At 33.7% G+C, this 27409-nt stretch overlaps 1 protein-coding gene across 17 annotated transcripts in view; it reads left to right on the top strand.

Moving 5' to 3' along the window:
- Positions 1–27409, top strand: part of RhoGAP19D (Rho GTPase activating protein at 19D) — a 554578-nt gene that overhangs the window by 508393 nt on the left and 18776 nt on the right. For 15 of the 17 annotated variants that reach the window (XM_069821517.1, XM_069821525.1, XM_069821534.1 and 12 more), the window contains 3 exons: positions 1836–2121; positions 7130–7262; positions 13845–13902. In XM_069821517.1, coding sequence (XP_069677618.1) covers positions 1836–2121; positions 7130–7262; positions 13845–13902 — 477 coding nt within the window. The remainder of the gene's footprint in view (positions 1–1835; positions 2122–7129; positions 7263–13844; positions 13903–27409) is intronic. The other 2 variants (XM_069821544.1, XM_069821576.1) reach the window with 1 other exon arrangement.

Here is a 27409-nt window from a genome sequence, read left to right as displayed (position 1 = left end):
TAGTTATGAGCTTTTTCCCTAGAATTTTTTTTTTCGCATATAATACTCACCCTGGATTTTTAATCCAAAAATTATGAAAAAAAGTGCGTCTATTACGCAAGTAAATACGATTATTATTTTATTAAAAATGTAGCGATCTGGGGACATGTAGGGCAGCTCATGTCATTCATTTATCTCTTCAACTTATGCAAGAAACAAATAAAAAATCGTTAGAATCGATTTCGAGTTAATTGCCATTTTGTGTTTCTGATTTAAAATAAAGATCTTTTGATTTTTTACTAAAATTATTATCTTTTACGTGTATAATTTCCAAATAAATTGACTCATAAATACCTAATATGAGTAAAATGCATGTAATACTTTAAAATAAATTGCTGTACAGAAAAAGACCTGTAGCATGCCTAAAACCACTTTTTAGAATAAGGAATCTTGTAAACGTGTATCTATGAAAATCTCGAAATCGATTTTTTGCGTTATTACAATATTTTCTCCAAAGAACTGTAAAAATTTAACAGCTACAGATCTGTCACTACGATACTGGGAAGCAAGAAGGCAACTGGGAGAACTCCAATGAGCCGAGCATTAGCAACCAACCAACTTTTTCCAATGAGAAAATAAAAGTGACGTTATCATGAAAATAGTAAATAAATATTACGTCTTTAAGAGTAAAATAAAATATTTTTAATGAAATTGAGGCATATAAATAAATGTTGGCTATGGCCGAAATATATCAAATTGGTCATACAACAATTAGAACAATTTTTTATGGAAATGTAAGCACAGAGTTGGCAATTTTTAATGGGAAACGGGAACACATAAATACATACATAGTGCAAGTGAAATAGCCTTGCAGATTTTCAGAGTAAATAGGTCATATTTTATGTAACAAAAAACTATAATTCATATTGATGGAAAGTTCATAATTTAAAAAAAAAAGTTTCCCCTCTCCCCAAATGTTTAACAACCTCTTATTCGGTAACTGTTGCAAGTAGGATCGTGATTTTTATCCATATTGATAGAAAATATAATAAAGAATAATTTATCCCTCTGGCGTATTTCAATAGCATGGACGATTTTCATGTAAATTTAATTTTAAAAACCTCTAATTTTTTATATTATAGTAGAGCATCAATTATTCGAAACAATGGGGGGTGTTCGGATAACTGAATTTTCGGATAACCAATCATCTTCGAAAATAATTTGTACCGGTCTCATAGGAGCAGTATGAAACAAAGAAACACTGATATTAAACACAAAACTGTACATACAATATATATTTTGTATCACACATCTTACAAATAATACAGAGAACTGACTAGCCTAGTTTGACAAGTTCAAAATGACCATTAAAGTAGGGGAGAGTCGGGTAGTATCGGACATCGGGTAATATCGGACAGTGAGTTTCTTTCATCTACCACACGATGATAGTACCTGATTGACATGGTTACGTTTCTGTGATGTCGCATAGAGAAACGTAACCATGTCATTCAGGTACTACCATATGATGTAGATGAAAGAAACACACTGTCCGATACTACCCGACTCTCCCCTATGCCTAAAGTTTAGGAAAAGAAGTCCAAAGTTTTCTTTTTTGCTCCAGAGCTGAGACTTTTTTTTTTTTTGGGCCACTAAATCTCACAAACAGTGCTAGTGAAACTTCTACATGGTGTACGCGCAAATTTCAATTTACCGACTGGAATGCTTTCAGTTAACCGATGTTTCGGTTGATCAGTATTTGGTAATCACTGCTCTACTGTGTTCACAAAAAAATAACTGTGTTGTTGTAGTTAGTAAAACATTGCCTTTTATAATGTATGAAACATTTCTTTTTCAAGTGCGTCACTACTGCCTGTGAGATTAACCACAGAAAGAACAAACAGTGAGCTGGGGAGTAGAAGTTCGAGTTCGAGGACGAGATCATCTCTGACCAATACCAAACCGATATCACCTTCATTTCCTGCAACTTCCCAGCAAGATCATCAGCAGTTACTTCGACGTGGCAGCTCTGCAGAAAATCTCCCTGCTTCCACCCATCAGAATTCAAGTGCGAGGTACGACTCACAGAAAGGAGTACCTCCACCTAATGGAACACTCAAAAAGTTCAAAACGGGAAAGGAGCAGGTAAGTTCATATTTATAATAATTATTAACATGAGATGTAATCACAGTCTACTATATACAGTCACGAGGCTCAATATGTAGTAAAAATGCAAACATGGGTAGTTACCCACCACTAGGATCGCTACTATCGCCTCATCATCGCAGATCTCTCTCCTAGCAGCCGACAAAATATGTTAACACTTTCGTTGTCGTGTTCTTTTGGAAAAATTAACACCTTCCTTCCATTATTGAAATATTAAATGCATAAAGTTAATTTATTATTTTAATGAAGTATATTAAATTCCACCATAAACTCGAAGATAACCTGCAAGAAATAAGTTAATATAATTTTTGTTTGTGCAAAACGAACTGAAATTTACTATAATCGCTTCACTCATTCAAGATTATAGCGATAATTAACTATGAAACCAATAAATATTAATTTGCATTTCCCTTTGCAACAATAATAATGGAAATATGAATTAAAGGAGTAACTTACGTGTACCGGTACTTGTAGTGTATGCTTACGTAGTTAACAAAGTGGGATGAGGTTAAGCAATAATAATCACACCAGAATTGGAAATAAAACGTGATCAATAAATTTTATTGTAACAGACTTTTTCTACGTCTCTAGTAAAGTAACAAATAAAAATAACAACAAAATTAACAGCTATAATTAAAAACATATCCTTTGAAAAAAAAAAGTAGGCCTAAGCAATAATAATCCCACCAGAATTGAAAATAAAACGTGATCAATAAATTTCATTAAAACAACCTTAATTTTTCTACGTCTTTAGTAAAATAACACATAAAAATAATAACAAAATTAATAGCTACAATTAAAAATATATCCTCTGAAAAAAAAAAAAAAAAAAGTAGACCTAACCTTTATTTCTCTGGAAATTTAGCAGGCTAAGTAACAGAATTTAACCAGTATCTAATGTCCTTTCGGTTAGACTGAAACATTTCATTGTGAAATTTAAGGATATAATGTATTCTAACAGTCACAAAGAACTTCAAATTAACAGTTTTGTTTCTGCACAGCATTCTTGTGGAAACCCAGGAACCTTTCTGAATCTTTCGGAAATCGGAAAAAGGATAACTCTGGCCTCTTTCTCTTACTGTTGCTACAATTTATAGCACTACAAACGTCTCCTCCTTGTCCCATATTATTATTCCAATTATTATATTTTAGCCATTAACATTTTAATTATAACCAATAACGAACATTTCACAAGCATCAATGTGAAATACGCAACGAGCTAGCACTCGATAGAAATACGACACAGTCCAAAGTCGACCTTGGACAGTCTATTGTTTCTAGTTGCTAACTGCTTGGAGCGCTTTATCACGAGATTTGCAAAAAAACACCTCAAGCTTCGCGACTGTATATAGTAGACTGTGATGTAATATTGCAAAAATACGATCAATTGTATTGAAATTACGATTGCATTATATGTAATTTTGAGATACTGTAATGTAAGTGAATTAAGTACATGTTGAATGAAGGCTGGACACACGCTGGAGAGAAATTCAACCACTTCTCCACTACGCAACTCATTAAGTTAATTAAAACATATTAACTTAAGAATGTTACAACAGACATGTAATAGAAAAAGAGTTGAAAGGTTTGAGAAAACATAAGAAAAAATGTTACACTTTACACATATAGGCCTACTAAAGGTATAAAAAACTATGATTTGTCTCAGTTTAATCTGGGCTTCACTCAATGAATCACCTTCTTTAAAAGTGTTCTTAATCGTCCAAGGGAATTATTAAAATGTCAGTGTTTGTGACGCAATTGAAATGTTTCTGTTTCCATAAAGTGAAATCAGAACTTTGAATGTTTTAATAAGTAGTCTATTACAGTTATCACGAAAGTACGTAAACACAATATTGTTATTGCAATAACTCTCTTTCTCCTCCTCCCTCACGATCATAATATTTGAAGTAATTACAAAATATCTCCATTTTTCAAACCTGTAAATAAAATATATGAAATAATGGGAAGTACCGGTAATTAATAGACGTTTAAAATCTTAAGATAGGTGCTGTCCACTGCTGTGTAGTAACAGCTGACATTCCTAACCATGAAATGAGTGTGCTCGGGTTCAATTCCTGGTTGAGACAAGTTACCTGGTTGAGGTTTTTTCTGGAGTTTTCACTGAACCCATTAAGAGCAAATGCTGGGTAATTTTCGATGCTGGCCCTGGCATTATCACCTTTATCTCATTCACAAGCTAGATAATCATATAAGTTGATAAAGCATCATAAAATAACCAATTAAAAAAAGAAGATAGGTGCAGCCCCTGTTTATTGATTTAAGGAAACTATCATCTGAAGGCAATGTGTTTCTAAATGTCTTATCACTTTAAATCTGGTGAACATTGAATAATGAACGAAGTAACTATAGGCTACTGTCCTGCACTCATATGTACGAGATCTGCCTTGAAAGTGTCAAGCTATTTTGAATATCTGGAGAACTAGTCACACAGCTTCAAGGCAGGGAGTTAGAGAGGGGATCTTACTGATATTACACTGTCAAAGTTCTCTGACAATGAATATGACAAAATATTTTATCAAAGATCTGTGATAAAAGTTAGAATTTTAAGTATATTACACCATAGAAAATAATTTAGCAAACTTAACCTAAAACATTAAGAAACAAAACTCATCAGTCTCCATTTATAGTTAAATAGAATAAAATCTTTTTTTTAATCACAGTTATGAAAAAATAAATTATGAACAATTATTTGAAAATATTACGATATGCATATTTCTGAAAAAGAAACAGAAAGGGAAACGTCTGTGGGTTAAACCATGGATTGCGAGGTGTGACTAGAGAAGTACCCATCAAAACTCAGTGAAAATAGAAGTACAATCCGAGGACTTGAAAAGTTATATAAATTATTTGAGAATGGATGAATATAATTTTCAGTTTGTACAAACTTTTGCTTTATCCTCTACAGCAGTTATAGAGACTATATTTATATTTCTATGTAGGCTACACTTCTCGTCTTTTATTTGTGTTTTTGTAGTTCGTGTTTTGTGTTTTATAGCATTACATTACTTGGTCCACAATCTCACTATCAACATTTTGGTCGTACTAACAGTCCAACAATACTTATGTTCCGCCATATTGGTTTCAAAGTAGGCAGATGCAGTAATTTTAATATTTTAAATTCATTTAAATTGAAATTGTTGACAAAATGAGACATTAGATCGTACCAGCAGAATGTCTAGGTTTACATCATGACACAAAACAGTCCTATTCAGAATGGGATGTTTTGTCACACTAACAAAGTACAGAGCCTTCAACTTAAGACGCAACCCTGATCACAGGAGGTGGGTGGCCGATAGGCTTGTGTCTATAGTGGAAAAACTCAGCTGTGTTGTGCGGTGGCAGGCAGGTGGACAGATAGGCTGGTCTCTCAAGCGGGAAAACCTAGCAGTATTGTGCTACCTGGGGTATGTTAAAACATGAAGTGTATGTGAACAATTCTCATACATTAGAGAAACTTCAAGAAAATATTCAGGCTGTGATCTCCAGCATTTCAAGGCAGGAATTGGATCGCATATTTCAGCATCTTCTTCGCCAGTGTGAGCGTTGTACTGAAGCTGGCGGAAGTCATTTTGAACATCTTATGTATTATTGTAAGGAAATAAACACCAGTCAATTAATTTTACAGAAGATAAACTAACATTAAATACGGGTAGAAAGAATGCATGCCGGGTCCCTTAGCAGTTCAGTCACCGCACAACGCAGCTGGGTTACCACTTGAGAGTATGGTCTGTCTGTTGGTGCCTGGGTTGCGTCTTAAGTTGAAGGCTCTGTAGGTATATTATCTCTCTTCTCATGAATGGGTGTGGTGTTGTGAATTATTATACAAGCTTTGATATGGTGATGTTTTATTCTCCCATTTTGTTGACATAACTCAGAATTTTAAATGTGGTAATAATTTGTTTACATTTTGATGACACACTTTTATCATTAAAGATTTGGTAAATTTGTCCTTTCTTGTTTCCGGTTTCTTCTCTTGCTGCCTTAGTGGTGGTTGTGTTTATGATAGGTAGTGTTGTGTCAAATAGGGTATGTGTTCTGAAATTTAATTATGTGTTGAGAATATGTTGTGAATGTGTTTTTGTATGTCTGCAAATTTCATATTGTTCTAGTGTGTTTAGTTTCTGGCTTTTCGGTTCAATATATAGAATTTCCATACAAGACAAACAAACAAATACAACCTAACAGGAGTTTACAATTTAACATGCAATACTTGTAACGACTTATGCATCGGACAAACTGGGAGATCTTTTCAAATATGATACAAGGAACACATCACAGCTGTTACCAAATCACACAATACTTCCACATACATTGAACACATTTCCAATACCAACCACAACTATAGCAATATAGAAACATGGAAATCCGCAGGTTCTATTCCCGCTCGGACTGATTACCTGATTGGGTTTTTCCGAGGTTTTCCCCAACCGTAAGGCAAATGTCAGGTAATCTATTGCGAATCCTCGGCCTCATCTCGCCAAATATCATCTCGCTATCACTAATCCCATCGACGCTAAATAACCTCGTAATTGATGCAGGTTCATTAAATAACCAAGTGAAAAAAAAAAAAGAAACATGGAAATTCTATATATTGAACCGAAAAATGAGAAACTAAACACACTAGAACAGTACGAAATATACAGACATAAACAATACATCCACAACATATCGTCAACATGCAATAAAATTTCAGAAAGCACACCCTATTTGACACAACTCTATGGATCATAAATGCACCCACACTAGAGCACCAAAAGAAGAAACCGGAAACAAGCAAGGACCTCACTGGAAATCTGAAGATGGCCGACACCAAGTCGAAACTAGTCATTATCTAAGGTAAATTAATGTCATCGTTTCTATTAACACAGGGAAGTTATTCATATAACAGATTTACTAATTTTTTTTTCTTCATATTCGCGTACATCCTCCATTTGTTTGGATGGCTAACAATTAATTTTCTTTATAGCTCGAATTGGCACCACCAGTATTGTCGCCACAACCACCATCACCATTAATTGGATCACTGCGATGTGGTTCCCTCGATTCACTACAGGAAGCATATGGCAGTGAACGTCCACAGAGTGATGTGTCCGATGATGGTGAGTCTTTCTTTTGTTGATATTCAGTCATATGTGTTAAATTTCAGGAAATTCTTTTGTTACAAAACTCGTGAGGTTTCAAATGTGAAAATAGAAGAGAATATGGCGTTTGGATTATAAGGAGCTATGCAGCTATTTCTCTCAACTTACAGGAAGATAAATTAAAATTTCAAGTAAGAAACTTCTACAGCTGGATTGTCTTTCAACCTTTCATGTAATGGCTCTCATTTGCTTGAGAAGAAGTGGTACAGATGTTCTATTGTCAATATATTAAGAATTTGAAATTTGAATTTAATTTTTCTAGTTTTACTTAATGCTTGCATTTAATTATACATAGCTTTTCTTACAATGAAGACTAAATCTACATAGTGTGAGTTTCAATTTTTATAATTTTCCCCTATTATTTAACCGAGTAGTATCTTTTTTACATAATCTTTGTTAGTATGCAAGATTATGTGTATCCCATGACTATTTCCTTGATTGTTACCTATGGAGTTGCAACGTATTGTTGATTTTTTCTGTGCCACTCTTATTTGGATGTTCTTGGTAACCCCTAACCCACTGGAGAAACGTTGTTTGGAGCATTGTAGTCTGCCTTCAATTCAGTAGGAGTTAGTTCTTCCTCAGATAGAGTTATTGTAAGGTTTCTGCTTAAAATAAGTAAACAGCAACACAGACAAACAGGCAGAAGTCAATGCTTCATTTGTATCCTGTAATATATGTTTACATGTACCTTTACTCATTAATTTCTGTCTAATAATTACATACAAGATGTTTTAAGCTTATCTGCTATTTTTCTTCGTATACTTCTCCTGTGATCCTGTGGAAGTTGAAGTTGGTAGCACATTTCCATCAAAGAAACTAAAGAAATTTGAGAATTCTTGGTGCAATCCCATCTGATGTTTTTCTTGATAATTGTTGTGACAAAAATTAATACACATTAAGATCTCTGAATTTTTTTACGTCTGACAGAATCAGGCTAGAAATCAAATGAAGTAATAATCATATATTGTGTTAGATATAGCAGTTTTACAATAACTGGTACAAATTTTGGAAATACAAATGGACATATTTTTCAGAATATGATTTCGTAGTAATGTAGTAAAGATTAGCAAAATTTACTAAATATCTGGAAAATGGTAGTGATCTTCATACACATTGACCAATTTACAGCGAAATTTTGGAGTATATTGGATCACAATTAAGAGTCTCAAAACATTTAACGATCAAAAAATACGATCAATTTACATTTCTTCACTAGAATTTTAAGATTAAATAGAATTAAGTTTCCATAACAACATTCTACATTACAGCATCATGGTCTAAGGCATCCTACCTAGGACTAGCTTTACAGAATGCACTCAGGTCCTCAAGGGGAAGGAATTTTGCTCATGAAATTTCGGCCAGTGTATGGGACCAGTGCCCACTCAGCATCATGATGAATTTGGGGAGCTACAATCCAGTTACGGAAACTATCTATACCGACTGAAGGGATAATTGTGCTAACTATACGATACCTCCGTTCTGGTTGGATGATCGTTCACCTCTGGTGAGACTAGCAGCCAGGTGTTCGGCCTTGATCCTCCATGGGTTGTCGTGCCATGGATTTATTTATTTTTTTCCCTTCATGACAACACTACATTTGATGGTTTATTATAATGTAGTTCTTCTTAAAGGGCATAGGGTCATTAAAGATAATATTAACCATTCGCTTTTTATATTGTTGTATAGTTGAGTCAATTCTGAATTTATTAGTACTGGTATATAGTTTATGTATATTCAAACCGGAAGTTCCTTTTTCACTTTTAAGTGGACGCTTCTATAAGGACATGTAATACGTCTCATTTATTTAAACATTTTTTCCTCTGAACATTGTAGTTTGCTATAAAATCTCCAAGTTCCAAGGGTTTCCAGCTAGAACCTTGTGTCGAGGGTGTTACACTTTTTAAGGCAGCTTTCACAAAGGACATATTAGCACTACTGTTTCCACCTGGTTGTTGACGAATGTGCAATTTGACATCACCAACTTTCATACATTACTTAGAAGCTTTCACACTTGCACGATACAACTGTGTTCATGAAATGATTTCACAGAGCCAACTGGATACAACTCAGTTTACTCATCTCATGTGGCTCAATCATGTGGTCAGTTTATTTTATGTTATTTTGTTTGTGAAAATGAGTTTGCTTGAAGAGCTAATCTTGAACTTAACTCAAGAAGTGAGAAAATTTCCAGTGTTGTAAAATTTTAAGTTATCAGAATACAAGCTTGCTGCACTCATCCTGCAAATAGCTGAACTTGAAGGCTCATGCAGTTCTTGTGAAGTCTCAGATATCTTCATCCAGAACTATTTACAAATTATGGTTGTATCCAAATGTATTTTTTTTAATCCACAAGAGAAAAATATTGTTTTCTTCAGAGGAAAACATTACATTGACTATGTCCAAGGCATGGAAAAACTATTTGCAGAAAATTTGAGAGTCAAATAGGGTACAGTAAAAGCTCTATTTAACGCAACTGTCAAGGGACATACTTCACCTCTGCTTACTCACGACATATTGGAAGGTGATTTGTAATATGATCAGTAACAGGTTGGGAGGATGGGTAAAGAATTATAACATAATGCAGTAGTGTACTGTACGTAATTTTATGCCCTCAAACATATATATATAAAAGAACTTACCAGCTATACACCTTTACTCCTATGGAACATAAAATAAAATGCAATAATTAGTTAATTAAACATTGTCTTTAATTGCTCAACCTACTATAAACCCAGGACTCATTCCTTGTAAGTCTGTTTGTAAGTGAGAATTTCAAATGGAGTTGCATTACAATTGTTCTACATTGTGTACACTACAAGTATGCCGTAGCAAAAAATTTCCTCTGCGGAAGCAGAAGAACTACACAAAATTTATATTCACTAATAAATAATGTTTTCTTTTTCTTTCGGAGGACATACTTTTCACCATGTTATATCCTAATCCAGTGGTATACAATCTTTTTTGCTAGCATACCTCCAAAATACATTTTTTTTTTACCTTCATACCCTCAAACCGCACAACAGTTATACAAAGAAATAATAAAAGATTATGATTGCCAATGTGGCACTGTAAGCCAATTTTCAACAGTTTTATCACAACCACAACCCATTTCAATTTTTATTGCACTATATTTATGTGTGTGTGTGTGGAATTATCACTACAATAACACATTTATTATTGCACAAAACACACACTTATCTAATTAAATGTAATTATCAGGGAACGGATTTATATGGACTAAAAATATATGAAATATGTAAATATATATGTAGTTATTTTTACCAAAATATGGAATTAAATATGGATTTTTACCAAAATATGGAATTAAATATGGACTTAAAATTATAAAAAAATGACTATGTACGTTAAATATTGGTACATTTTAATCAAACTAAACAAAAAATATAATGGACGTACCTTATCTTCCAATGTAGTTTCAACAAAACACAATTTTTATTGTTGTTACCATAACAATAGGTTACAAACATTTCTTTCAAGTGCTGAAAAGTGAATCTTCTTCTGTTGTCTCTGAGGATAGATTTATACTGACTAAAAGAGCGTTCGACGTCACAAGAAGTAACTGGTACATAATTCAATTTCACAATGTCTGCTGGGGATAAGTCCAAGTTAATCTTCACTGTTGATTCACCACTCATCACAGCAACAACCTTTTGTAGTTCTTCATATCCAGGGTTTTTTGAAAGTACAGTGTCCACCTTAGCTCTTACTGCATCTGCAACTTTACCTCTACCACGATTCAGTTGTTCCACAGTACTATTTATAATTTCAAAACTTTCAGATAGTGAAAGGTGCCTATTTTGGAGACTTTTGAGCGTTTTTATGATGCATGAAAATGTATGCTGAATGTGAGCTAAGTCATTCTTCACACTTATGTCACAGGTAACTGTTTTCGCAGTATCAATTGAGACTGCATCTTCAGAGTCCAATGCAAGGAGAACATTGTTAATAGAGTCTATATGTTCGGCATAATATTCAACTGCTTCTAGCCATGTACCCCATCTAGTTAAAATTGGCTTTGGTGGCAATGGAATTTCAGGGTACATTTCTTTCAACACGTTAACTCTACTGGGAGCTTTGAGAAATACTTTTTTCACTGATGAAATCAACAAATCTACTTTAGGGAAATTGTCTCTGACCACTTCTGCCACACGATGAAATGCATGCGCCACACAAGTAAAATGAGTCAATTTAGGATATACAACAGATAATGCTTGTCCAGCTTTGACCATATAAGGGGCAGCATCGCTAATAAAGAATAACACATTATCGTACATAATACCCTTTGGCCACAGGATACCCATAGCTTCGTTGAACAGTTTAACTATAGTTTTGTTATTGCACTTTTCTAGAACATCACAATGTAAAAGAATTCGTTCAGAATATTGTTCACTTAACAAACCGATAACTACATTACCAACAAGTCTACCTTCTTTGTCGGGAGTCTCATCAATGGAAACCCAAATTGAACTATCTTTAATTTCATCTCTTATCTTCTGTATTGTCTCATCGTAGATGGATGGAGCATACGTCTTCCTAAGTGTTGACTCATCCGGGATTGTATGTTGAGTATATTTTTCAAGGAATTCCCTGAAGACCTTATTCTTTAGTTTGTAGAGAGGAATATCAGCAGAGATGAGAGAACGGCACAGGTCGATGTTAAACTCAGATCTTACATTCGATGTTGTTGGTTGTGTTAAAAACAATTGTCTCTGCTTGGAATTTAGTTGTTTGTTGGCCTGATGTTTACTAGTTGTAATGTGTTGTTGCACCAGGAACTTTTGTGTAGATGATACTGCACACTGACACAAATTACAAAATAATATTTTATTGTCAGTTGATAAACCATCTTCTTTAAATTCTGAAATGTAACTTGTTAGTTTTGATTTTAAATTGACTGAATGACGTACTTTTGGCATATTTACCGTCTTTATAGTATGATTTACAAAACTGAACCTATGTGTACTCTGACTGGCATTTAACTGTTGAGCTGCACAACTGAAGTCTGTTAAAAATTTTAAATTAAATTAATACAGTTTTGTAACTTACTTTCCCATTGTTGATAGGACTGCTAATTTTCAAATAACTCTGATGTTAAAGGGATTACTGAACATGTGTTTAAATCTCTATTGTTGAAATGTATTTTTAAAAGTTAATGGAATTTTGTTTTGTTTTATTGTTAAACCTAATATAATATGGACTGTTTTATATGAAATATGGAAAATATATGGAAATTAACGAAAATATGTACTAAACTCTAAAATATGGAAAAATATGGAAAATAAAAGTAGGATTTTTCAACCCTACACATTGTGAAACATAAAGATAATGCAAAATATAAATTATATTAGCTTTATAAGTAAATATGTATTTACATATAAATCCTTTCCCTGGTAATTATGTAAATATAAGCAGTGGAGAGAGAGTCGCCTGCCATCACGTTTCACTTGTTCCACCAGGTGGCTTCCGGCATGGCATATAGCAGGGAGGACAACATTTTCAAACGAAATGATACTAAACATGAGAATGTTACTACAGCTGTGTAGTATTGTGACAAGTTAGGTTAGGTTAGATTAGGTGTATATTATGTGACAGGTTAGGTTAAGTTTGGTTAATGTGTAGTATTATGTGAGAGGTTAGATTAGATTAGATTAGATTAGATTAGGTGTATAGTATTATGTGGGAGGTGTTGGCTACACTTAAAACTCCTTTATTCCCTCCCTAAAATTACGAGACATTCAGGAAATATGGCGGTGTTCTTCAGTCATGCACGATGGCTTTGTTATATAAGTAAGATATGTATTTTGGGCAGACTGGGTGAGCATACAGCTCTCCCAGTGATCACATCCAATTTCCACTATTCCATACTATAAATCCTAGGCATTTTCAAGGTATTTCAGCAATTTCCTCTAGTGCCAAGAGCATAAGTAACCTTCACCTACAATAAATATGTCAGAATTTCTACACACCTAGTCTGTGGATGCATATCCCAGAGGTACGCATACCATAGATTGAATACCACTGATACATAGTATATTGATCTGTGCTATATGTCGGGAGTTTACTATATCTCCATTGCTGTAATAAATGAATGTAGTGGGCATAAGTGAACATCACTAATCATAAGATTCCCTATTATTGCATTAAGGAACGAATGTTCAATAGGTGGAGTGTATGCTATATAAATGCATATAAAAAGAGAAATATATTATAATAAAAGTAAGCAGTCCGTTTTTGTTTGAATTATTTTTTTACATGGAAATGTGCTCCAATTATATCTTCAAATATTCTGAAATAGAGTTGCAAATATTATTGAAGTTAACTAGTCTTAAAACACCATGTATAAAATACAATATGTGATCTGTATGAAATAGAGCTGGTTCATCCTGAATGATTTAGTGTAACTTGCTAATCAAGAAAAAATGAACCTAATGAAATTAATTCCTGTTTTTTGTCTCTCTTTTTCCTATTCTCTTTATTAATTTTCACTTTTTGCCTCACGGATGGGTGTGAGTGCAGGAGGTTGCTTCTTCTCCTGGACCCGCAAGATTCTTGCAATTAACAAAAAAATATCTAGGTACATAATAATGTCAGCTAGTATGTAACTGTGCTAATTAATCACTGTGCCTGCTAAATTAGAATTTAATTTTAATTCTAAGGGTATCCTTCATTCACAGTATGTATTTTATGTTATCATTCTCTGATTTAAGGAGTTGTGTATACATTAACATTTTTGTTATCATCATACTCTTCTTTCACATTACCATGTTTGTTATTGGATCAAATTATCACCGGCCAAAGTCAGTGGATTTTTTTGGCTGAAATAAATCCGAAGAATTGCCTTTACAGAAGGGACGTAAAGCTGCAGATCTTATTCACGACTGTCACATGTGGCATATAAAAGAATCTTACTACATTCATCCGATTAATATCGTAAACAAAATTCTAATAATTACCTTTGTATGGGCTCTGTATTGTCCTTAATTCAGGGCATAGATGTACAGGCTAAATCCAGATAGTGCCCTCTGTTGTCTCCTAGTAGAAATTGTGTAAAATTTGTTGATATCCTAGTTTCTGTGAATAATCAGGGTCCACAATTTCCTATGTAATATTCCGTTAATACTGTGTAATCAGGTACACCTACCAAAACAATCGACAAGTGCATAGCTTTATTATGCTGCGTATCTTTACGTAGAACTACGTGTTCTCCCTTGTATTCCCCTTTTTTCTTGTATTCTCCTTGTTCTTCTTGTACTCTCCTTACTCTCCTCTTCTTCCCCTTGTTCTCCTTATATTCCTCGTGTTCTCCTGGTATTCTACCTGTATCCCTTTATCCTTGTTGTATTCCCTTTGTTCTCTTTCTCTTCCCCTTGTTCTCCCTTTATTCTCCTTGTATTCCTCTTGTTCTCCTTGTCTTTTCCTTGTTGTATCCCCATCGTTCTCCTTGTATTACCTCTGTTTTTCTTGTATTCCCCGTGTTTTCCTTGTCTTTCCCTTGTTCTCCCTGTTCCCCTTGTATTCCCTCCTTGCATCCACTTGTTCTCTCTGTATATCCTTGTTTCCCTTGTAATTCTTCCTTGTATCCCCTTGTTCTTCTTGTTTTTCCATTGTTCTCCTTGTATTCTCCTTGTACTATTCTTGCTCTCGTCTTCCCCTTGTTCTCCCTGTATTATCCTTGTTCCCCTTGTAAATCGTCTTGTATCCCCTTGTTCTCCTTGTACTATTCTTGCTCTCGTCTTCCTCTTGTTCTCCGTGTATTCCCCTTATTCTCCTGGCATTTTCCTTGTATTTACTTGTTCTCCTTGTTTTCCCCTTTTTCTCCCCGTTTCTCTAAGTACTCCCCTTGTATTGTAGTGGCGATAGAGGTTTGTATTTTTATGTGATGCTCAATTCCCAGGGTACTCCCGCATATCTAGTGAGGAGAAAGACATAGTTGTGCATAAAAGAAAAATATATATTTTTTTTATATTATTCTGTTTTTGGCCATGTCTTGTGGGTGCCTATCACCATGGCAAGGCGCAGATATAGATATGGAGGGTAACTGCGAATATAGACTATTGAATAAGCAGTCGCGGATAGCTGATAAGGAATGGTCCTCCAGCTTGAGGGTTAAGCGAAGGGCTAACACCGATCACTGTAAAAAAAAGAGCTTGTTACAAAACCCAAACATAAGATAATAATAAAGTGGATTTGAGGGAGGTGCGATATGATGTTAGAGACTGGATTAATGTTGCTCAGAATAGGGACCAATGGCAGGCTTACATGAGGGTGGCAATGAAACTCTGGGTTCTCTAAAAGCCATTTGTAAGTAAGTACTCTGTTTTTCATTCACTTACACTGACAATTCCGTTTGGAGCCTTAGTAGCTTAGTTGGTAAAGCAATGGTTTGGGAATTAAAAGATCCCAAGTTCATGCTTGGATGGTGGCGAGATTTTTCTCGCCATCATACAGTAACTTCCTAAACCAGGATACATTCAGTGTTCTGTCAAATTGAGCACTAGTTCTTTCCGAGGGTAAAAAGGCAGCTGGAGAGTGGTGCTGACCACATCATCTCCTTGTGCCAAGGAGAAAATAGCATTGAGATTTACCTCCATGTCTCTCTCCTTCCCACACATGCTATGATGTGTCACGGGATATCTTTACGTAACAATGCCATTGAAAGGAAGAAGCTCAGAATAAACATTTTTAAGTTGCTTTCAGCCAGTAGTTTCTAATTAAGAATAGTAGACCTAATATTAGAATTCAATAATTAGATTTCTCTCTTTTTCGGGTAAAAGTATTTTTAACTTATATTGAATATATTCATTGTATGAATTAGCGTGTCACTAAACTTTCTTTTCAGGCGTGAATTGTTCTTAAGAGTATATTATTTAAATAGGGGAATCAGTACCAAACATGTACAAGAAGAATCTCATGTTTTTAAAACACACTGATGAATCATCTTATTTGTCTTCCAGTTTCTTAACATTCAATATTTTTTTCATTCTCATGAGCTTATATTTTTGCTTAGTGACTGTCTTTTCGTTTTAAGGTGAGAAATTTCATTAAATTAACATACCGGTACCGGTATTCTGTTATAGGGTTGTCAATTTTTTATTTATTTGTTTATTTATTGTAAACTATAAAGGATATCAGAAAATGGACAGAATTTCACTTACTTAAGCAATAATTATACAGTATGTGCACAATATGGTGATAAAAAATATATTTCTTTATGTTGTTAATTAATAGAAATTTGAGCGTCTGATATATGTCTGCGATAAAGTAAACATTCATGCCTATTATATTTAATCTAAAAATATTACATTTTCTAATCAATCAATGATATTGTATGTTAATTTATTATAATTTTTTTCTCATATCTTTGATAGACTATCAAAACAATAAATTGTGTTCATTCCGATTACGAATTTCTAATACAGTATCTTTTTACGCCAAACTTCTTACACAGACATATGAAATAGTTGGCAACCTGATTTCCGGCTGATGTAGAGCTGCAGTGGCAGAGAAAGGGAGTTATAAGAGTTAATTTGTAGCTATTGATCTCTGATATCAGCCTCAGTACTGAATACCAATAATGTATGTAAAGAACCTTGATTATCTTTTCGATTATTATCCATTCATTAACATCGATAAAATGCTCAATTGGTATTTTACCATCTGAAATTATTACAACATTTCGTCATTGAGTGACAATGCAGTGATAATTAAATTAAATGAAGATGAGCTTAATTATTTATTATTTAAGAAGCAACAAACTGTTAGACGAACAGTTAGAGCGTCTACTTTCCATGCTGGTAACCTGGGTTCGGATCCTGACTGGCCCAGGTGGAATTTATAATGAATAAAGATTGTTCTTACTGGTAGGTTTTCGTGAAGTATTTCTATTTCACTTACCAGCATTTCACCATTGTTCCATTAATCGTCATCATCTTCTGCTATATATTTCGCCTCTCATTGTGCATCAAGGGCATACATATGGCAGCAGAAAGAACTGTGGTTTTGGCATGCTGCTCATAGATGAGAGTGCTTGGATGAATATCGCAGAGTAAAATACCCACCATTCAATAAAAAAGGATTATTTTAGAAGAACAAAATTATTTCGATATTTCATTTTTCATTCTGTTATTTATGTATGTAGAAAGATATGGAAACAACATACATGGAAAACCATTTTTTAAGAATTCATAACAAAGAACTGAATGAAGGATATCCTGTTATTAACAACACAAGCATGCGTTAATAATTACAACTAATTTTCTTTTCCGTTTTCCAAAGATACAGTGACTCTGTTTCATAATTACGTACCCAGATTTATTATTAAACTTATGCATGTCTGTTTCGTATAGAAATACATTATGTGCTTGATTTGAAAATGGTGTACATGTCATAACAGTGGGCTGCAGAAGACCTGAATGGTGCAAGCTAATTTTATAAATCGAACAAGAGACAAATTATTATTAAAATGAAATGTAAAGTTATATTCTCACATTGCTAATGATTCTTTGTACTTTTTAATTATATTTTTACATAATTTGTGATGAAAATCACGAAAGCTGCCTGAATGCAGTAGATGTAGAAAGTTGTTTGCCAATTTCTTCCACCACGCATTTTGAATATGAATAGAGTAGTTTCTTTTATATAAATTTGAATTCTTTTCAGAATTAAATTTTTCATCTTGTTCAGCAAGAAGAGAATGAAGTAATGCTAGATTTTTTTTTTTGTAAAATATTAAGATAATATAGTTAGTTATTTATATTTAATTCAGGAAACATTTTGATAGTTTATTTACAATTTGTTGTTTGTTATTGTTAAAATGTCTTATAATGCTATAAAAATTTAATGAGCTATTCAAAAGATAAGGCGATAGGATGGCTGTGAAAATGTCTTCCAGGAAGCATTTGATCGAAGGTAGCCTAGCACTGTTTTGTGTTATCACATTATTGATTCAGGACATGCATGTTACCCCCTCCCCCATATGATTATTTTTGCCAAATAAGTTGTAAATACTGTGTGCCTATTGTAAAGTGTTTATAAATACACATTACATGTTCAATGTAGGTAATTTTGTGTTAGTAATTTAATGAATTTTTTGTCATAAAAACGAAATTAGGATTAAATTTTAACACAATGAAGAAGTCTCTTTCCTTTTATTTCGATTCATGTAAAATTGCGATATTGTGTGAGTTGTTACACATTTGGCATACTGCAATCCAGATGTTTTTAAAATATATTTTATTGTTTTATTGTTGTATATGCCTCCTTAGCATAGCTAACTTCGGAAAGGTACTAATGGTGGGAAAATATAGTGTTGTGAATTAATTCATGTAAGAAACTTAACCCTGAATGAAAGGGCTTTCGGCAAAATTTACAGGCCAATTTCGTTCACATAAATATTCATCTTTGCTAGTCATCACTAAGAAAGTTCCATAAATTATTAATATCCTTTACTGTGAAAAAAATATATATATAATCACCAAGATAAAATTATTAAAATTACGTAAAAATGGCTTGTAGTAACATATTGGTTAAGGCACTGTGTAACAAAGCCGAGGTCATGGGTTCGATTCCCAATAGAATCATGGATTTTTGCAATCAATCTATTCGCCATATTCCACCACTTTAACCTCTGCTTGCTGTACATATACGCAGACAGATAGAATGTTTGTGAAGAGAGAAATGAAGGGGTGGTGTTAACAATGCCCGTGTCCGTACCCTGGTGTAGACAAAGACAGTTTCAGATTTAAATTTTAGGATTTAATTTTTTATTAGAATACATAATATCTGGTACTGTTGATAATATTGTATTAAATTTTATTAAGACAATGCAGGTGTTACACAGTGGGATTTAAAATTAACACCGGAATAATAACTCAGACAATTTTGTGGGTAATGTTACGTACAGTATGGAAATATAGACATTACAGTTTCCTTTGTTCTATATAGACATATTATGAATAACTGAAATTTGGATCAAATTAAAAATTGAAGAATTCTTTGCACTGAGTATTGTATGTTATTTTTCCCTTACATTAGGCCCATACAGACTGCAGTTCATGGACTGCGTAAGGCCTGATATTTGGTATGTTTGCATAATCCTGACATAATCCTCTCACATCCTGCCTTTTGTAGTTTTTGAAACTAGTTTACAGGACTGCAGACAATGTAAGCTGGCATTAACTCAGTTATCTCACATTGCAGCTTGCGTCACACAATTTGATGAACAGAACTTTGAAGATGGCATGCTTTCATGTGTTAAAATTCGTCGTATTCACATTCTGAATTCAAAATTCTTATTTGTGTTTTTTATGTTTAAAATTTACATAATTGTGGCCTGAGCACTACCTGGAGGTGATAATAATAATAATAATAATAATAATAATAATAATAATAATAATAATAATAATAATAATACATCTTGATTACACAACTTTTAACACTGTATCACTTCGGAATATGTATGATAAGAACTTTCTTGTGTTAAATGTTATTAACGTACCTTGTTAACATGTGTCGACCTATTTTCGGTCATCTTCGGAACTGGTCGTTGTTGGTCTTGGCGCCTCTTGTTTTCTGTGTGGGTGCGTTCGTAGTGTAGAGTCAAAGAGTGTATGTGTTTTGAAATTGAGTTGTGTGTTGAGAATATCGTTGGGGTGTAACACCTGCAACAACTTCTACATAGGACAGACAGGCAGATCATTTCAAACACGTTACAAAGAACACATCACAGCCATAACAAAATTACAAAACACCTCCACATATGCAGAACATATCACAAATACCAGCCACACCTACAGAGACATCAACACAGACATGGAAATACTGCACATCCAACCAAAAAGCCAGAAACTCAACACACTAGAACAATATGAAATATACAGACACACGAAAACACATCCCAACGATATTCTCAACACACAACTCAATTTCAAAACACATATACTCTTTGACTCTACACTACGAACGCACCCACACAGGAAACAAGAGGCGCCAAGACCAACAACGACCAGTTCCGAAGATGACCGAAAATAGGTCGAAACATGTTAACAAGGTACCCTATGTTAATAACATTTAACACAAGAAAGTTCTTATCATACATATTCCGAAATAATAATAATGTTTTATGCTCGTTCATTTCTTATCCATACTGACATTCTTCCACAGTAATTTGACGGGGAAACAACATGGACATAAAAGAGAATAATTGAGCCAGGATCTGGTAGAGTTCCTGGGTAACTCAGTCGGTAGAGCATTGAGGCACTCAGCCAAAGGTCCCAGGTTTGATGCCTGGTCCCGGAACAATTTTTCTCTTGAAATTATTGAAGTCAGGCTTACAGAAAGCTATATTTGAAAGCCAGATAACCGTAGATTACAATTTAAAAATTGATTAACCATTCTTTGAGCCTAGTAATTCTTTTCTTTTTAATTCTTCCATATGGATTAAGTCGTGTGATAGCTTAAAACATATTTATCTTCTTATTTGTAAAACAATATAGTTCTGGTAATGGCATGTATAGTGTTACAGTTACTCGAATAATGCTCCTATCAAATAGTTATTCCAACACAGTTCTCCCCTTCTGCTTTCTCCTTCCTGCAAAGCACACCATTTGCATTAACGTTTTAGAATGTGTTTCAATTTCACTTTTCTCTTCTCTTTTCCACACCTGTGATAGCCTTAAAGTTAGCCACTGATTTATGCCATACTTTGAAGCAAATTTTCACTTCCTGTGTAAAATTAACGTATATAGTACTAAACGAGTAATATCATATTGAAACGGCAGCATTTAATTTAAACTAGCACCCATTTTATGAGCTCTAATGGGCAGTTTTACACAAGCAAAAGGATTTCGTAATTTGTATAATAATTCATATTTATACGTGGGTAGTTCAAATCTAATTCGGACTTCATTTTTTCCCTGGATTAAAATAATATTTAAGCATCATAATTTTAGGTATGCTATATTATTAGGACTTTTATTTTCTATTACCTGCCTAGTTTCTGTTAACAATTAGTAGGAGAAAACTGACATGGAAGATATCAGTGTCTCGAATGTTATTGCACAGTCAATTGTTATCAAGTTCATCATTGCGAAAGAAACTGGTAGTGCTAAAATTGATAAAACAAGCACAGTGTCAGGAAAACTTTTGCCTCATGCATTAATAGTGAAAATAAATTCTAACATGCCACATGCTGACTTCTTTCTGTGGACAAAAGCTTCATCACATTATAAAAACTTACTCAGAATAACTGATCTAGTTTCTGTGAATTGATCAAGAAAGTAAATATGTTGTTGTTGTTATCTAATGCCGGGCTTTGGCAATGAAGCCATTAGCGTTCTTGCTCTCCAATATTTCTCTGTGGTGGATCCATCAGGTAGAACTTCACAGGTTTGTAGATGATCTTCAGTCATTTCTTCTTCTTTGTTGCATAGAGGGCAATTTGGATTTGTGTAAATTCCTATTTTATTCAAGTGTTTGGCCAAATAATCGTGTTCTGTAAGCAGTCTGAATTTTGCTACTGCAGATTTACGTGGGATTTCTGGAATAATTTCTGTTTTTTCTTTTTTATTAAAATGCTCCATTTTTTATCTATGGCTTAATTAGTCTTTTGATGGATGTAAAAGGTAGGCTTGTATTTGTATTCTGAATTAAATTGGATCCTTTTTTGGCAAGAAAGTCAGCAGTTTCATTTCCAGCAATTCCGCAATGTGCAGGTATCCATTGCAATTGAATTCTTTTCTGTAGTTTTTGAAGTTGTTGGATCATTTTGTGATATTCTTTAATTTGGATTGACATCATTTTATATGAATTTATTGCATATAATGCTGCTTTAGAATCGGAGAGAATGACAACATTTTCAAATTTATCTATTCTGTATAGTAGGTGTTGGAGTGAGATATGAATACCCATTATTTCCGCATCAAAATTTGTTGTATGATATCCTGCTGGTTGATAAAATGAGAATAATGCACACGTAATTCCTGATCCTGAGTTGTTATCGATAGTAGACCCATCTGTGTAGATATGTAACCATTCTTCTGGTGGGTATCTATTGTTCACAGCTTCTAATGCTAGTGCTTTTATTACAGGTTTGGAAGTTTCAGATTTTGTAACTGGTTCTTCTAAATCTAGTTGAATGTTAATTGGTTCGAAGGTTAGAGGGTTTTCTCTGCTTAAAATGTTTTCTTTAGATTTAGGGAGATTCAATTCTATTTTTATTTCCGTGACTTTGGACAGGAAACTTGTTTGTGTTTTCAACTTGGTTGGTTGTAACAGTCTTTTTTCCCATTTTGTCGTTGTTAACTGTAGCACTTTTCATGATGTGTTAGTGCCTGTTCCTCTAGAGTGAGATATATTGGAGGGTTCTGGGTTAGGGCTTGCATTGCCGTGATTGGAGTTGATTTTGCTGCACCAGTTATTAGTCGCAGGGCCTGATTTTGGCATACTTCTAATCGATTCAGGTTGAAATTATTTGCTGTAATTAATACCTCCGCATTGTAGAGAAGTATTGGCTTGATGAATGTTTTGTACGTGATGTTCAAAGTCTGCCGATTACTACCCCACTTTGCTCCAGCTAATCTCTTTAAAATTGGAAGTCTTTTTGTTGATTTGTTTACTACTGCTTCAATATGATTTCTCCAAGATAATTTTGAATCAAAAATTGTCCCTAAATATTTCGTTTCATATGTTTGTCTCAGGTTTGTTTTCTTGAACTGTAGATTTAGTTTTGGGATTTTTTTCTTCAAGCTAAATATTTTAAACGTTGTTTTATCAGTATTTATGGCCATCAAATTGTTGTCAGTCCACTTTTCTAATAGGATCAGAGCCTTTTCCATTGAAGTTTTGGATTTGACTATTTGTGGGGAAGATGTCGACATGACCATGTCGTCTGCAAAAAGAGCTGTCTTTATTTCTGCGCTTGAAAGTAAATATTAGTGTTGGTATCATGAGCAAATTATTCACCAACACCAAATATTTTAAAAATTATGTGGAAAATGAGTACCAGTGCCCAAAAATCTGACTGAAGAGAACAAAGCAAGGCAAATTGAATTTAGTTTCAAACACCACCAGCACTGTAACCAAGAGCATCATGATAGAATTATGGCAACCAATGAGATTTGAGTACCTGTACTATACTTTTGAAACTGAGATTGCTAGCAAGGAATGGAAACTTTCAGATTCGTCACCACCAAAAAATGTTAAAAGTAAAATCATCTGAGAGAATGATAATTGACATCATGTTATGGGACACAGACATGGAAAGACCGATGTTAATCGATTTTCTTATAGATAAAAAACAATGAAAACAGCATATGTAGTAGCAATTTGAAAGGAAAATCGAGAAAGCCTAAGATTCAGAAGACATGGAAAAATTGTCTAAAGGCATCACCCTCCTTCATGACAACGCCAATCCTCACTCCGCAAAAATCACACGAGATACTCTTACTGAACTTGATTGTGAAGTACTGGTCTGGATTTATCCCCATGCGAGTGACTTCACCTGTATGGACTGCTGAAATGTCTGTACAGTCAATGAAAGACATTCTTACATTCTTTCAAAAAAGAATAAAGAAGCTTTCTGGTCGTTGGCAGAAGTTTATCAATTAATTGGTGGAATGATTTGAAAAATAATCAGGGTTTGAATTTTTTATGTGTTCTGCAATGTTCCCAAATACATAAATGAGGTCTGGATCAAATTTGAATCCCATAAAGTAGTTCGTTGTTCTGTCTATGCAGTATGTAAAATATTCTGTAGATGAGGAACATAATGTGCATTACAAAAACAAAGATTATAAATATCCACAATTTTTGGCAGCTGCTAACAGAAAATACTGGTAACACATGCTCTTGTGCAGTTTCTCTGATACAAATTCTGCCATACCCTCCTCAAAATATTGGCTTAAATGTGTGGAAAACTGATTCATTACCAGTTTAATTAAATATACAAAATCTGAAATATATAATAAGCAATAAATTTAAATATCATTGATTTTATTTTCAAAATGTTAGTTATTTCAGTGGCTCTTAATCAGTTGTGATGCAATAAATTGCTCACATTTTTTAAAAGTATCACTGAATGCATATTACAATAAATGTCCACTGCATTTGTGATAGTTTATGTAGCAGTAATTAAAATTAGTATGATAAAACTTTGCAGTGGTCATTGTGATGCAAGAATTTTTGGATTTTTGTATCTTGCTCCAGATGCAGAAACATTATGCATTTCGGCACTACATATTAGATCTAATGGAAGGAAAGGAGAATCTATCTGTTGATTTCAATTCTGCTCATAGTAACAGATCCAACAGATGGTTTTCCCTTCCGTTGTCTCTTCAGATGGAGCTGATACATAAAACTTTGAATGTTTCTGTATTGATGGTACTAGCCAAAATCCAAAAAATTTCGCACCATAATAATTAAAATAATACATTTAAGTCTTTTATTGAATGTTTTAAGTACATGAAACATGAGACAGTAAGTCGTATCATTACATTTGGTTAGAATTGGAACCTAATTACAATAAAATTTCCTCCTTTATATAGTTTATTTCTTTTGGTATGGAGTATGTGGAACACTTTCAAATCTTTAGCATGCGCCAAGTTTTTAAATGCAATATGTTAGTAGATTACCAGTAACTAAGCATAAATTTCCATGAAAATATTAACGTAATTTTTCCTTCCCCCCAACCCCTCTCTCCTACAATTTAAACCCTGAAAAGTACATAATTATTTGGAAGGTAAATTTTTAAATATTCAGATCAGAATTATAATAATAAAATCAGATGGCACACTTAACTTTTGAGAAACCGTTAGGATTTAAAAAAAGAAAAAGAGAGAGAATAATGTTGCCTACTTGCTATCTTGAAAATAGTGAGGTTAGGGTGTCAACATGGATAGTATCAATATTGTATTTTTTTAAATATTTTTAGACATTCAAATTATAATGATTTAATAATGTCAGATGATATGTTAACCATTGAGAAACTCCATTGGAATAGTTACAAAAATAAGGGAATATGGATACCTACCAGTATTAGTTGTCTTAAAAGTAGAAAAGTACTGGTAGTGAGGTTAGGGCAGAAAAGAAATAATAATCACAATCTTAGTGCTGCCAGTATAACTAGTATTACGATCTTAATTCTAAAGTTTGATTCCTTTTTCACTTCATTGCGTAATTACGAGAGGGTGATTATTTATTGACGTATTTAAAATTAGCCAAGATCTTAAGTTTAACTTTGTTGCTTTTTTCTTTATTTTCCTTTTCCATAGAGCTTATTTCACAATTTAGCTTGTAAAGTGATCCTAATAAAACAGTAATTTTGTATCTGTCACATGTTTTTGCTATATATAAAAACTTCATGTATTTTTTAATCTTTTAGAATCTATTATGTTTTGATATTTTTAGAAACTAGGATTTCATTATATATTAAAATAGTTTATGTTCATTAAGTCGAGCTTTCTTTTATGTGAGCTTTCATGTTTCTCGTAGCTGAGGCCTAATTGGTTTGTTAAACTGTTCATGTGAGAGCACCATTCATGTTGCCCGTTGCTCAGTTGCGCAATATTCATAGTTGCACCATAAATTTGATGTTGCAACTTGCATGTATCTTACTGTTGTAATATAGTCTACACTTGCTATATGTAAACACTTGTGACACACAATCACTAAAACTTCTTCCATCTGTCTTGTATAGAGGAAAGATTTGTATTAGGCCTATTCCAGAGTTGTGTACGGTATCATTTTCTTTAGAGAACAAGTCCCAAATTTATCTACATTGTTCATTATCATTTTTCATCATACTGTGTTAGTTAACCTTTTAATATTTGATATTTGTCAACATAATAAAATACTGGTACAATGCAAAATGTATGCACATGTAGTGAGCGATCTCAGTACAGTTCAACTTCATTAATGGTTGACACAGCAAACATGAGTATCAGATTGGAGGTGCTGCTGTTGCTCAGTTATGTGGAGTTCACCACAATAGCCTAGATCATATATACCCAGATTGCTTGGCCTTACAGGCTTTGACGGTAACAACTTTTGTCAGGTTTACTATGCTGCCATCTAGTTGTTACGTAAGGAGTCACGTCATAACTCCCATTTGAATTGCATTAGCGACTGTACTGCCATCTCGTGTTCGTTTATGGAAGACAGGTGGCAATCCTGGCAGTTGTTCTCTTCAAAGTGGTACCGATTTTAACATAGGGATGATTTATCTGTTATATATATGATCTAGGACAATAGCTAGCGTCATGTAAAGAACATCACTAAGTTTTACACACTTCTATAAGTCAGTCAGGTTGAAAGCAGTGGTGAAGGAGGATATTCCTATGTAAGGTGAGCCAAAATGTAATTCTAATCAACGACCTGTTCTACACAGCAAGGCTATGCATATTGCTTACAATGTCATAAAATATTGTGACATGGAGAAAGCGAAAGGTGAAACAGTGATTCCTTTAAACCAAACCTGAAACCATTTATTGTTGCTGGTAACCAAAAAATTATAAAATAGGTAAACATATTCATTTATTCATAGTTTTCAGTCCAAGGGCAGCATTCCCCAATCTTTCCTATTTTCTGATATCTTCTTCTGCCTCAAACTCTTCTCCTGTTCACCATTAATTCCAGTTCATCCTTCAGCAGACAGTTTCTTCTCAGCCAGTGACCCAACCAATTCTTTTTTCTCTTCCTGATCAGTTTCAGCATCATTCTTTCTTCGCTCACTCTTTCCAACACAACTTCATTTCTTATTCTGTCTGTCCACTTCACATGCTCCATTCTTCTCCATATCCATGTTTCGATTGTTTCTAGTCGCTTCTCTTCACTTCGTCGTAATGTCCATGTTTCTGTCCCATACAATGCCACACAAAGTACTTTACTAATTTCTCCTTAGTTGTTTTTCCAGAGCTAAATATATTGTGTTTGGAAAATTAAAATATTAGTTGCAACACTTCTCCACTGTCTTAATATAAAAATCTGTTACATTTAACGATATTTTTCCAGTGGTAACCTTGGGTAGCAGCAAGTTGTATGTCAAGACATATGACGTCACGTGGTATGCTTCTGCCAGTTGCCTTTAC

The sequence above is a fragment of the Periplaneta americana genome, chromosome 1, assembly GCF_040183065.1.
Source record: "Periplaneta americana isolate PAMFEO1 chromosome 1, P.americana_PAMFEO1_priV1, whole genome shotgun sequence".
Taxonomy (NCBI): domain Eukaryota; kingdom Metazoa; phylum Arthropoda; class Insecta; order Blattodea; family Blattidae; genus Periplaneta; species Periplaneta americana.
Note: the sequence above shows the minus strand (reverse complement) of the source record. Positions and strands in the feature narration are given on the sequence as shown.